At 41.6% G+C, this 12,617-nt stretch overlaps 1 protein-coding gene across 2 annotated transcripts in view; it reads left to right on the top strand.

Annotated features, from left to right (window-relative positions):
• Positions 1-12,617, top strand: part of USP45 (ubiquitin specific peptidase 45) — a 51,401-nt gene that overhangs the window by 1,737 nt on the left and 37,047 nt on the right. The window contains exons 2-5 of one of the 2 annotated variants that reach the window (XM_035109333.3): positions 6,844-6,950; positions 8,050-8,219; positions 9,311-9,414; positions 10,725-10,825. In XM_035109333.3, coding sequence (XP_034965224.3) covers positions 6,851-6,950; positions 8,050-8,219; positions 9,311-9,414; positions 10,725-10,825 — 475 coding nt within the window. In that variant the 5' untranslated portion in view covers positions 6,844-6,850. Of the gene's footprint in view, positions 1-6,840; positions 6,951-8,049; positions 8,220-9,310; positions 9,415-10,724; positions 10,826-12,617 lie in introns of both variants that reach the window. The other variant, XM_035109332.3, reaches the window with a different exon arrangement.

The raw sequence follows: 12,617 nt of genomic DNA, 5'->3' as shown, positions 1-12,617 counted from the left end.
GTAAGCTGAGCTGTCTTGCTTGAGGCTGCCTTCTGTTGGTGCGCACTTATGCAAGTTGCCAAGTCACACAGAGCTCTAATAAATGCTCAAGAGGAAGTGTGAACAAACAAACCTCAAACTGCCAGTGCAAATAGCACAGAACAATATTTTGTGAATATTTGACAACCCCTTTCCACCCAACTGAGATATGAAGGCTACGAGCGAAATGGCACCTTAAACCTAGGTTATGGACGCAGCAATGGAATGCCTAAGCACGCTTTTTTATAACAAGAATACAAAACTGAAAATGAATGAACTGCAGTTAAAATATTATGTTCATTTTTCACAGGGTCCTTCCCCTGCCTGCCCACTCCCTTATTTTCTTAAGAGGGTCTCTTCTCCAGTCCAGAGAGTAGCTGGAAGTGGGGAGGCAGAAAAGGGTCCTCCTTTCCTACCACTCTACAATTTTAATCGGAAATTTTAGGCGCAGTACAGTAGTACTTCGGGTTACAAACACTTCAAGTTACAAACTCCACTCACCCAGAAGTAGTACCTCGGTTTAAGAACTTTGCCCCAGGATAAGAATATAAATCGTGTGCAGGCGGTGCGGGGGCAGTGGGAGTCCCCATTAACAGAAGCACGCCTCAGGTTAAGAACTGTTTTGGGTTAAGAACGGACCTCCGGAACAAATTAAATTCGTAACCCGAGGTACCACTGTACTGAGCTCAGAAACTGCTTGCCTGATTAAATTCCCTGTCGCAAAATGCGCCTAGAACAATGGGAGTTTCGAACACTGTTTTCACCTGCAGGAGCACCCAGTTCTTGGAGTTCATGTTTTAAAGAAAATTCATTAAGAACTCTAGGACAGGTAGGGAAACCTGTGACTATCCAGAGGCTGTTCTAACTTCCATCAGCCCCAGCGAGCATGGCCAATGATAGGAAATAATGGGAATTGTAGTCCAGCAATATCTGGAGGCCCACAAGTTCCCCACCTACTCAGGAGTGTTGTGGAAGTTCTTGTGCAGGGCTTCTGCTGACAGGGCTGCTTAGCTGAAGCCTGCCCATAATGTGCTTCGAAAGCTTGGTTCATTGTTGAATTTAGTATTCTATATCATGGACCTCTGCTGGATAGGAATAGCTAATTATTACATATGTATGTATTATAGAAACTGGCTCAGTAAAAGCTAATTGGAGTGCCTTAATACGTTTTCCACCTGCATGCTTACCTGTTTGTTGCCCAGAAGCTGACCGATAGGTTTGTGCATATCAATGATTTTTTCCTTTGCTTCATTGTTAAAATGTGAACTTTATTCCTAAAGTGTGGCAGATGGCCAGAAATGCAAAGAACTAAAAAAGAATCAGACTTGCTGTCTAGTCACTTCTAGTTATACCAATAGGCCCTTGTGTCATATGTGCCTTGCCCTTCGTCATGTGGTTCATTGTTAGAGGGAGGGTGTCTCCCAGGACGGGTTAAATCTGATTTTCCAGCTTCAAAGAGGAAGATTTGGTATTGTAGCTCTGATGGTGTCGGTGCTTCTGGCACTCTGGTTCAACCTCTGATGTCAGAAGGGCAAAAAATGGGTGTTCCTGTGGTGTGCCAGTAGGTGCCAGGATCTGAAGGATCCTAGGCCATGACCAGGGAGATAGGTAGATATGCTTCTGTGTGTATCTAAATGCCTCCTTCCTGTTTATTCAGGGAGCCAGGAAACCTATTGAGTGGTGCAGAACATTTCTCTACCTTCACTTCCACCCTGCTGGCAGAGCCCATGATAATGTTGAATGTGGTTCTTAATTCATCCCTCCCTGTCCACACCGACATTAAGATTGCAGTCCTTCACAAACAACTTTGTAGCAGTGGCATCAACTTGGAATTTTAGGGTTCAGTTCATCCACCAGTTGTATGGCTTTTCATTCATTTCCATGGGAATCGTGTAGAACCTCTGTATTGTGTAGACCCAAACCGCTAGAATTTTTTTCAGATGTACTTGTGCACCAAGCTTCCTCCTGATCATGTGTAATTTTCTCATGTTACCAAGTAAAGGGGAGGAAAAATTGTGGTGTGCAGTTTCAGCACCCTTTCAACATAACTTCAAAGCTTATGGCAAAATGCACATAGTACACCGGGGACGTAAACTGTAGTGAGCAACCCCCCCCCCCAAATAAAACAGGTCATGGCACCTGGAATTGGTAATTGAACAGGCAGGAATCCCATGCTATCTATAATCCACCAGGTTTTTTTATTTCAGCAGGGTTTTGTCCTACTGGGCAAATAATGTTTTATTTAAAGAATTGGTTTTTATCAGTCGTATCTGCTTCTATTGCATTTTGTTTGATCCTAGGTTTTTTATTGTGCTACTGTAATTTTTTATTGTTGCAAGCCACCCTGAGTGATATAAATGATTTAAAAAATGTACTGCTTCCACTCTTTTCCGTAACACCTACATTGTCTCTGAGTACTGGTCACTTCAGGCGAAAATATATAGTTTTAATGAGCGTTTGTTTGACTTGCTTTTACTTTTTTTTTTGTTCTTGGATGCTCTGGAGCAGGGATGTCCAACCGGTCAACCACGATCGATCGACAGGTTGATCCCTGGATGATCACGCTCGATCGTGATCAGTTGTGGGATCCCTATCAGTGGAAGAAAAAAGCAATGGAGTGAAAGACCCCGCCACCCTTGCTCTTTTCCTCCATTGCATCAAATGGGCTGTCTTTTGCCGCCAAGTTTTGATGCGGTAGTTGCCGTTACCACTGTGTCATTGTTTTAGGTGAGCGATGTGTCCCCCCCCTAAAGCTAAACATCCATGGCTCCCCCCCCAAGATCTACAACTTTGGCCTCTACCCCCTCCATGGGTAGATCACTTCCTGTATTTTTGTACTAGGAGTAGATCACAGTCTCTTGGGAGTTGGACGTGCCTGCTCTAGAGCATAAGAAATGTCTTGCAGGATCAGACTAAGGCCCAACAAATCTAACATCCTGTTTCTAGCAGTAGCCACCCTTTCATGCTTGCAGGGTGGTGGACATCTTCCATTGTTTCCAGCCTTATCACTGAACTAAAGTGGTAACATGCACCAAGCAACTTCTATTAAATACAGCCACCTGAATAACACTTGTACAAAGTTACTGCTATGCAGTACTGAGGCAAATTTTTCAGAATATTTGTGCCAGTGTAATTTAGCTTCCTAAGTATCTCTTTCTGGCTTCAAAATGAAGACAGCACTGCAGCTTATAAGTAGGCTATATGTTGCTGACTTGAGAAGCTTCTCGATAATGTACTTGAGTTGTAAAGCTTTTGTCAGATTTCTTCAGGAAATATTGCAAAACTGGTATTCTGTAGATTTGTTCCCCTTAAGTTGTGCAACAGCACACCATCTGTCTCAGGTTTTGCTGGTAGTGTCCAATGTAGAGCAACTTGTCCTTGCTTTGAGATTGACATGTGTCATGAAGAACAAACTGGGGCAGCCTGCTATGTAGAAAAAAAGTGATGTAATATTACACCCTCGGCAGTTAGTGGCTTCCTGAGAAAGAGTGCTAATCATTCCATCGGCCTGACATCCTGCTCCCTTGTCAACCACTATATGTTTCCCCTTGGGCTGTACCAGAGCCACACTTCAGAACCCATTACCTCCAAGTTCCTGGGTTCTCTGACCATAGAAGCAGCATCTAAATTGGATCATAAAAGATGGCCAGCATGTAGATATTTCCCTTCTTTTCAACATTTAGTTTAATACTGTAGAGAGTTGTCAAAAATATTTGTGATGAAGCAAACTGTATTGACCCACATGAATGACCTTGGAAGCCATGAATGGCTTATAAAAACAAGAATCAGCCAGTAAAACCTACTTACTTATTTATAAATCTGCAGTTAAAACCATCAAATAGCAGAACTGGAATAAATCAGTTTCTTGAAAAAAATAACTTTTCAGAACCCATCTAAATTCAGGAAGAGCAGGAACATGACAGATTTATGCAAGAAGGACAATCCAAAGTTTTGATGCCACTACGAGAAAGACCCTGTCTCTTGTAACCACCTGTATTGTCCACATCAAAGCCATGTGGGATATGCTTTTGTTGGTGTACTTGTTGATGTATCTATCACCAACAGACTTCGACTAAATCACTGAAGAGGTGTTGAGGTTTTCCTAGTGTTATTATCTTGAGTGACTTTCATTTGTATGCTGAATTAAGAGATGTGCTCAGGTTGTTACAGGTCACAGTTTGAAATCTGGTAATTTATTCTGATCAAATGACTGATTTGTGTTTGTAAAATGAGGGCTGTGGCTGCTTCTTTGGGATTTAAAGCCTCTGCTTATCTGAATGGTGCTTTAGAAGTTACTTTAAAGCCTAGTCCATGGTGACAGTAAAGAGATTTCATTTTTGCCATCATTGCACCCAAATAGACTTGTCCTGCTGAGCTTTCCCAAATGGTTAAGGGCCTGTTGCAGTCTGCCACTTTTCTTGCCGAGAAATTGGAAATATCAGTTGCTTACTATGGTAAATTCAACAAACTCTGGGTCCCTTAGAGCTTTGTGGATAAAATTACTTGGACTCAGATTCAACGTCTATAGCTATCAGGGCTGAGCTGTAGGCAGTGGTGAGCCTGGAGTTGCACTAAGGATTTGAAGTAGAGAAGCCAGCAATCTGGAGTTAACGACAACTAAAGGATACAGGAGCATTCTAAATCTCAGAAAGACTGCGTTGCTTAGTCTTAACTGGAACAAGAAGCCTTCTTATTCTTATTCCTGTCCAGGAAGATCCATGGGTGAGCAGGGTTGGTCCAGGGCCTTGGCTGCTTAGGTAGATATTGGAGCTGGTAGTTTGTGTCTCACCATAAGGGCCAGTCACATATGGATTAAAGTCTGAGCTACAGTAGTCTTCCATAATTTTAGGCATCCAGAAACTTGGGAGTTCTTTGGATTAATTTTGATTGTTGAGACCTAAGAATGTGGACAGGGTGCTGGATTCTGTCCATGTCAGTGCATTGTCTGTTCAATCCATATGCATCATAGTTAGTGATGATTGGAGTCAGTGAGGTCTGTATTGTCAATGTCATGGAAGCTTCCTTCAGGGAAGGTTCAGTTACATCCTCTTCAAAAGAAGCAGTAGCAAGGCCTCTATTGAAAAAGCTTCTCTAGATACAGTGGAGTTGTGGATTTAAAGCAGGCATAGGCAAACTCGGCCCTCCAGATGTTTTGGGACTACAATTCCCATCATCCCTGACCACTGGTCCTGTTAGCTAGGGATCATGGGAGTTGTAGTCCCAAAACATCTGGAGGGCCAAGTTTGCCTATGCCTGATTTAAAGCCTAACTTCCCATTCCTACAAAAAAACAGAGGAGAAAAAGGCAGGCCAGCTCTATGGATGAACTGAAATAGGTTGTGATATCTTTTGAGATGAAGGCTCCCTGTGTTTTCATGATTGATCCCCTGTGCTGAGAGGGGGATTCTGATCCAGACTGGTATCCTTCTGGACATAATAAGTGAGAATGGGCTGTATTAGCTGTACCATTACTCATGCCTCACTGGGAGGCTTCAGAAGGTGGTGTTGGGAGACTACTGCTGTTCTCTGTGTGAGTCTTGTCTCCCCTGCTTTTGAGTTTCTACATGACCCTTCTGTGATAGCTTAGCTATGTATCTGTCATATGAGAAGAGGGTGCCATTGATGGATCCCCGCAGAACCCCATGGAAAAGAGCAGTAATATTCTGGCACCCCCCACCCACAGTAATGTTGTAGGTGGGATGTGCCTATGCCACGGAATATCATGGTTATGACACTTTGAGAATTTCAAATGACATTTGGGGATGGAAACAGCGTTTCTGCTACTACCAGCCTGTAGTTCTGGTTCTTTTACTGCTCCAGGAGGCATTAAGTGCTTGTATGCTTTGAAAGGCTTTCAGAGCTGTCACTGTGCTGAAACATCTTATCTGCTGATTGATGACATTGTCCAGTTGCTAGTCATGACGAATACGGTCCTGACTGTAATTGGGTGACAGTTGATCTAGCTCTGGACATCTAAAATGCCACAGGTAGTTACGAAACACATCTGCGTATAGCTCATGTGAAAATGCAAGGCATCTGTAAACATGTCATTCTTAGAAAATGGGAGGAAGCAAGACCTATCATCCATGCTTTTTGACCACATGTAAAACCAAGTCTTATCCTATAATTATCATGAGGTTAAGTATTGATCAGGCAGTCACTGCTGTATAAAACAGATAAAGCTTTAAGCATTTTCTTTTATTAAAATTGCTTTTAATACAGTGGAAGTAACCAGTGTTCTAGCTCTGAGGAGAGCATTGGCCTTGGCCTGGGGATAACTGGTTGGCCATGGAGCTCACTGAATGCCTTTGGGCTATTGTCACTCAGGCTTGTTTTCCTCTCAGGTTTGTTTTGAGGATAAAATGGATGGGAATTCCCTGTGGTCCTTGGAAGCAGGATGGCATAAAATGTAAGGTATAAAAAAATACACAAATCCTGGGGGAGAAATGTCACAGTAGCAAGTACCAATAGGGTAGTTGTAAGGCATTCATGTCTCCAATGAAAAGTCCAGGGGTGTTTAATTGGGGTCTGCATTATGCAGAGTTATACTAAAAGGAGCCAGAGTTATAGTCAAACTTACTTTTTAAAAATGTAGCCCCTTTCCACTAATTTTTGCAAGCTCCAGTTTCATTGCACATAAGTTGAGAGTCACTGCCAATTAAGGCAGTGGGGATAATTGCTGCTGGGACTTCTCCAGGCCATTTATTTGAGAGTGGGGCTGCTTATTGCATTTCTTTGTCAACATAATGCAGAATTTTCAGAGTTCTTTATGGCAGCCAAACTATCCGTATTAGCAATACATATTTCTTCATTTCTTTTCCAGCAGATAACAGATGCGGGTAAAAGATCCATCAAGGGCTATCCCTGTCAAAACCAAGTCACACACAAAGTCAAGTCAGCATCAAGATGATGATTCTTCAGATGATATCACAGGTAACAAAGCCATCTAATGGTCAGAATCAATTGACACAATCTTGTGGGTAGTAATAATTTGTATTTCCTGCATCGTCTGGTTCCTGACTATGATGAACAGATAATGTGGAGACACCAACACGTATCAAGAAAGGCTTTTAGCACACCTCCACTCCAGCAATCCATATTAATGCTAAAAGCTTGATCCTGTTAGTGCTTACATGCAGCTGTCTTGCCACAGACAAGGAGGCAATATGCCTGATTTTAGGTGATTGCTGAGCAACTACTAAGTGTTAGTGATTGGAGTGACTCAGCCCATGGTCCTCAAGGAAAGGAAAGCATTGTCCATATTGTTTCTATTATTATTAACTCATCCTTCACCCTAATGTTCCAGGGTGAGTTTCAACAATTTAAAATACAGTTTAAAAACTTGCTGTAGAAATACAGTCCATGGGAACTGGGGGTTCCTAGTTTAATTAGTAGACTTCCAACAGTTGCTTGCAGTTGAAATATCTATGGCCTGATGATTTATGAAATGATATTATCCTTTGAGTACTCTTATTTCAGGAATTTACATGTTTGTAGAACTGCATCTTTTTATGGTGGAATGAGAAGGGAAGTAAGAATAGCAGTGACAATACTACTAAAAAGCTTGGAAGAGAGAGGAGGAGGAAAAGACAGACAGAATAGGTTTATCTGATTTGCACAATGGAGGGGAAAGTGCAGAAATCTTGTTGGTTCATGCAGTGGCTGAAATTTCATACATGACCACTGTTACTGCTAATTGTTATTTAATTTATTAGTCACCTGACATATAAAAAGTCTCCAAGGGTCTCACAAAACTTAAAAGCGCGAACCATGGCATAACAAAAAAGAGCAAAACCTCACAGTAACCTATGAAGCAAACCCACTTAAACAGCAGTAAAAGCATGCCATCAAGACATAGCAAAATGATACTTTGAAGGGGATGGGGTGTGCATTTATAGTCTTTGAGAAGCCATTAATGGCAGTCTCATGGTTACGTGATTTCTCCCCCTTCCAAATTTACAAAAATGTTTTCTTGCCAGATATCTGCTACAACAATAAAACAATTTTCATCTTTTCCCTCCTACTTCTATAGGTCTGACATGCCAGCATGTAAGCCAGGCAGTGGATGTGCATAATGTGAAGAGAGCAGTAGCTCAAAATGTCTGGTCAATATGTTCAGAGTGCTTAAAAGAAAGAAGAATATGTGACGGTGAGCCAGTAATGCCTTCTGACATATGGCTGTGCCTCAAATGTGGTACTCAGGTAAATAAATATGTGACTTTAAAGATAAATTTATATATATACTAGCTGGCCCTGCCACGTGTTGCTGTGGCTCATCTGTGTGATTCCCCCAACCCTGTCCCGACCCATGACGTATCCCGTCCCCTCTTCCCCCCACCCTGTCCCGACCCATGACGTATCACGCCCCCTCTTCCCCCCATCCCCCGGCTCATCCCTGTGACTGGCTCCACCGTGTCCTGACCTATCCTGTCCCCTCCTCTCCCCCACCCCCCACCCAGGCGAGTCAGTACCTCCATTCGGCCTAGTATGTAAACGGGAGCCGAGGTGCTGTTGAGAGGGAAGTTTTAATATGTGCAGTACCTGTGTAGCTGCTGCTAGAGGGTGCTGGTTTGCAACCTAGTTCTTTTCCCAGCATGCATTTTCGTCTGAGTGGTATGTTTTGAAACACGGGGTTTTGGGGGGTTTACCTGGCACAGGTGTGACATCTGTCTTTGAAAACGGTACAGGGTTACTCTCATAAATGCGGCATTGTGTCAAAATTCGAATGCAATTGGTCAAGTGGTTTTGGTGAAACGTGGATATAGATATAGATATTCTAACCTGCCCTCTGGGCCCTAACAAAGGTATACAGAGCAGCTCATCGACTTAGTAGAGTTCCACTGAAGTACCAGTAGAAATCAGTCTAGGACTACCGTAAGTGTTTGGAGTTCTGTTCATTTGTGGCATCTGGACAATAACACTAGTTCTTGCTTAGGTATGCCTAGCAGCTTGTTATTCCTTAGGCCTTTTTGTCTGGATGCCTTGAAGAAAAGCCAGAATTGGAGTAGTGCATATGTTTTGAAACAATGAAATTGTTTGGCCATTTTGTGTCTATTATAACCCAATGCTTGTAAATGTCTAGATAAAGAGTAATTGTTCAAAAAATGTTACTCTTTATCTAGGCATTGGGTTGTTTAGAAGCTGTTCTTGTCAGAGGTCTTAAAAATGTCATATAAGCTACAACAGGTCAGCCCAGGAACGGAAACTTAAGACAAGAAGAAAAATAGCTGATTTTACTAATGAACATAGTAGTTATGATAACTATACTTTAACATTTTTATTAATGAATTCAGGGCTGCAGTCAAAACTCAGAAGGCCAGCATTCACTTAAGCATTTCCAGAATGCACTAGGAGAGCCTCATTGCATTGTAATCAACCTCAGCACATGGATCGTATGGTAAGTAAAGTTGTGTTTTGAGAGGGGAAGCTGTGTGTGTTTGTGAAAGAAGACATACACTTGTACACCCCGTAGTATACAGGTATGCATACATATAATGATTCATTGCTTTTGTACATGAAATTCTTCTTGGAGTTGCACTAACATTTTTTTGATTTAGTTATTCAAAAAGAAAATATAAGCTGTTTAAAGAAAATCCTTTGTTTTATTGCGAACAATAATTCTAGTACGTCAAACTAATAACTTGTTAGAATGTAAAGTTTGTTAATGTGGACTCTGAAATGTAGCTTCTGCTCCCCAGAGGTTATATATACTATATAAAAATATATAATATATATATAAAAATTCTGCTCCTATGGGTCATCTGCTTTATTACAGTTTTTTGTTTAACCGCCCTACGGCCTCCCCCCAAATTTGTGAAAAAACAGCAGCAACAACAATAACAATATTTTTACCAGCTACTCTTGCAGGTCCAGTGTTGTGATTCTGTGATGCCAAAAGGGTTTTGTGACCCGAGGACCCACCAAATGTGTCACTTTTAAAAAGGGAAATTGCCACACCTTTTCACATTGGACCTCCCAGAGGTCAACCCCTGAAAAAGGTTACCCCTGCTGTTAATAGGGATTAATAGGATCAGACAGAGGTTCCAGTAGTAGTTTGAGAAGATAATTACTCCATATGTAATGGCTATGGGATCCAGCCCTCACTCTACACCTGGTGGTGGAGGAGGAGGTGGAATTGTGGAAGGACAAAGTCTCTCCCATGTTTCCCTCTCTCATACATGACCCCTTTTTTTAAAGCAGTCAGATTCACAGTAGCAAAGTGATCTACACTGTTCATACCTAAGAGGGACTTTCCTTTCCAGTGAAAGATCACAGTTCATCTGCAAAAGTTCTATTGGCGCTAATATTGCTTCGGACAGCCTTTGTGACTGAGGGCCAAACTAAATATCATATGTTTGGGAGCAGGGGTGTTTTAACCCTTTCTGTCTGTGCCTTCCCTGTTATTGGAGAGGGGACTGTTTGCATCCCCATCCAGGCACTGTAGTATGCTGACTCTAGCATTGTGGCTACACAGTCTCTTTTTGTTGCTGCCACCACCAAAATCAGTAGGTGATGCTGGTGGTGGGGAATTTGCTTGGTTCAGGTCCCAAATTGAATGTGTTGTTTATAGTAGTTGTAACATGCAGCCTGTATATAGACATTACCTGAAATAAGGAATCACAATGTTTTATGACCTCGTATAAAGTCATAAGAATTTATGATTTCCCTGGAGAATCGTTATGACAACATTTTAAATCCTTCTTCTAGGTGTTATGAATGTAATGAAGAGCTATCAACACACTGTAACAAGAAGGCTTTGGCACAGATAGTTGACTTCCTCCAAAGACATGTTACTAGAAATGAATCAAGTAAGTTTGTGTTAATAAAAGTTATATGGGGCCGAAGCTGATATGCATCTTTTTATTTTTGAGGAATTAAACATGAGGCTCACACGTCCAGCAGGTCCTTTAAGAGTCCCGTGTGGCCCACAACATTACAGTCATGCACCAAGCAAATGACTGAAGTAATGCCCCTAAATTAGTAGGGATTCTTAAGAGACCATCTTGGCTGTGAGTCCTGGAAGACCTGCTCCCTGCCTTCCAGGCCTTTTCCCACCTGGCCTGGGAGGGTGGGGCCCTGGCTGACTCCAGCTACAAAAGCTATGGCTGCTGAATAGACTCTTGGGCTAGGGAATTGCTCAGGGAGGATTTGTTGGGGGGGGGAATTGCTGTTACTGCTATTACTAAGATCTATCTGAGATCTTAATATGATTTATGTGGAAATTTTTCAGTTTGTATTTTTTTTGCTTTATTTACTGTTTATGATTACTTTTGTTAAGTTTGTGATTGTGTATTTTTTTTACATGTTGTCAGCTGCCTTGAGCATAGTTTTAACTATGGAAAGGCAGTAGACAAATAAAATTATGTATGTATGTATGTATGTATGTATGTATGTATGTATGTATGTATGTATGAGGGCTATCTCAATGACAACTCTACAGAACACATCAGTAGTTCACCTGCAAAAGAGAGGTGCCAGGCTTTGCATTTCATCATCTGTCTAGAAAACCCTGACATCTAGTTGTATTGAGGTTTGAGAGGTTATTCTGTAATGAAGGAAGAGGTACAGGATATACATAAGCAAGTTATGTGCCTAAGTAACTTACTATAGCTTTTAAACCGAATGCGTACTTTTTTTGGTGTGTTGCATATGTATTGCAAGGTTTCATCTTAGAAGAGGTGTTTCTCTTACTACTTAGAAGAGCCTTGTACATAAAGGATGATAACAAAAGGCCCATGAAAATAGCCTTTTTTCCCTTGGGAAGAAAAATTACTGTCTTTGTGGTTCAAACAGCACCGGTCTTCTATAAACATAAGCTATATAATAGTGTGTTGAAAAATGAGTTTGCCACCTTTATTACATGGAATTTTTTTCTAAATACCATGTACCCAACAAGAATATGAGAACTTGGGCATGGCAACTTTGTCCTGTTTCAGTTTAACTGAGAATTCATTTGAAGGGAAGGCAAAAATATTGGGGTGGGGGTGTTGAGAACACAGATATCCTGTTGGGTACATTTTGAGGAATGACAAAAGCAAAATGCTTGTGATTGGTGTGGATGCAAAGGACGAGACTGGCAGCAGGATCCTGTCTTTCCACTTGGCAGTTCGTAAAGATTAAACTTTAGCTGCAGAAATGTGCAAATTACATTACTTCTACATGACTGACCCAGGGAATTACATTAAGCAATTGAGATAAGCCCAAGTGTGGGGTTTCCCAAAAGAATGCTTGCAGCTGTGTGGATTTCAACCACAATCTAGTGGTTTACCATATCCAACAATATGTTGTTTTCTCTCCTTTCTCCATCCTCCAATTCCCTGCCCTGACTTTTAAAAAGTAATCTGTTTGGTTAAAAGGGCATGTGTGGCACAACATGGAAGAATAAAGCAAGGGCTTTGTAAACCACTCAGCAGAACCTAGTTTTGTGGAAAAGGTTAGCAGGCCATTATGTTTTATTTGCCAGTAAAGCAGGTGCATTATTGTTGTGATGGTACACTTGTGAATTTCACATGAACCCAGTGCACATGTAACACACAGGAACCATGCTGAGCTGCTACAGTTTGAATGCCAGACTTTTCTAGGAATGGGGGAAAATTAGAA

The sequence above is a fragment of the Zootoca vivipara genome, chromosome 3 (assembly GCF_965207765.1).
Source record: "Zootoca vivipara chromosome 3, rZooViv2.hap1.1, whole genome shotgun sequence".
NCBI classification, from domain to species: Eukaryota; Metazoa; Chordata; class Lepidosauria; order Squamata; family Lacertidae; genus Zootoca; species Zootoca vivipara.
Note: the sequence above shows the minus strand (reverse complement) of the source record. Positions and strands in the feature narration are given on the sequence as shown.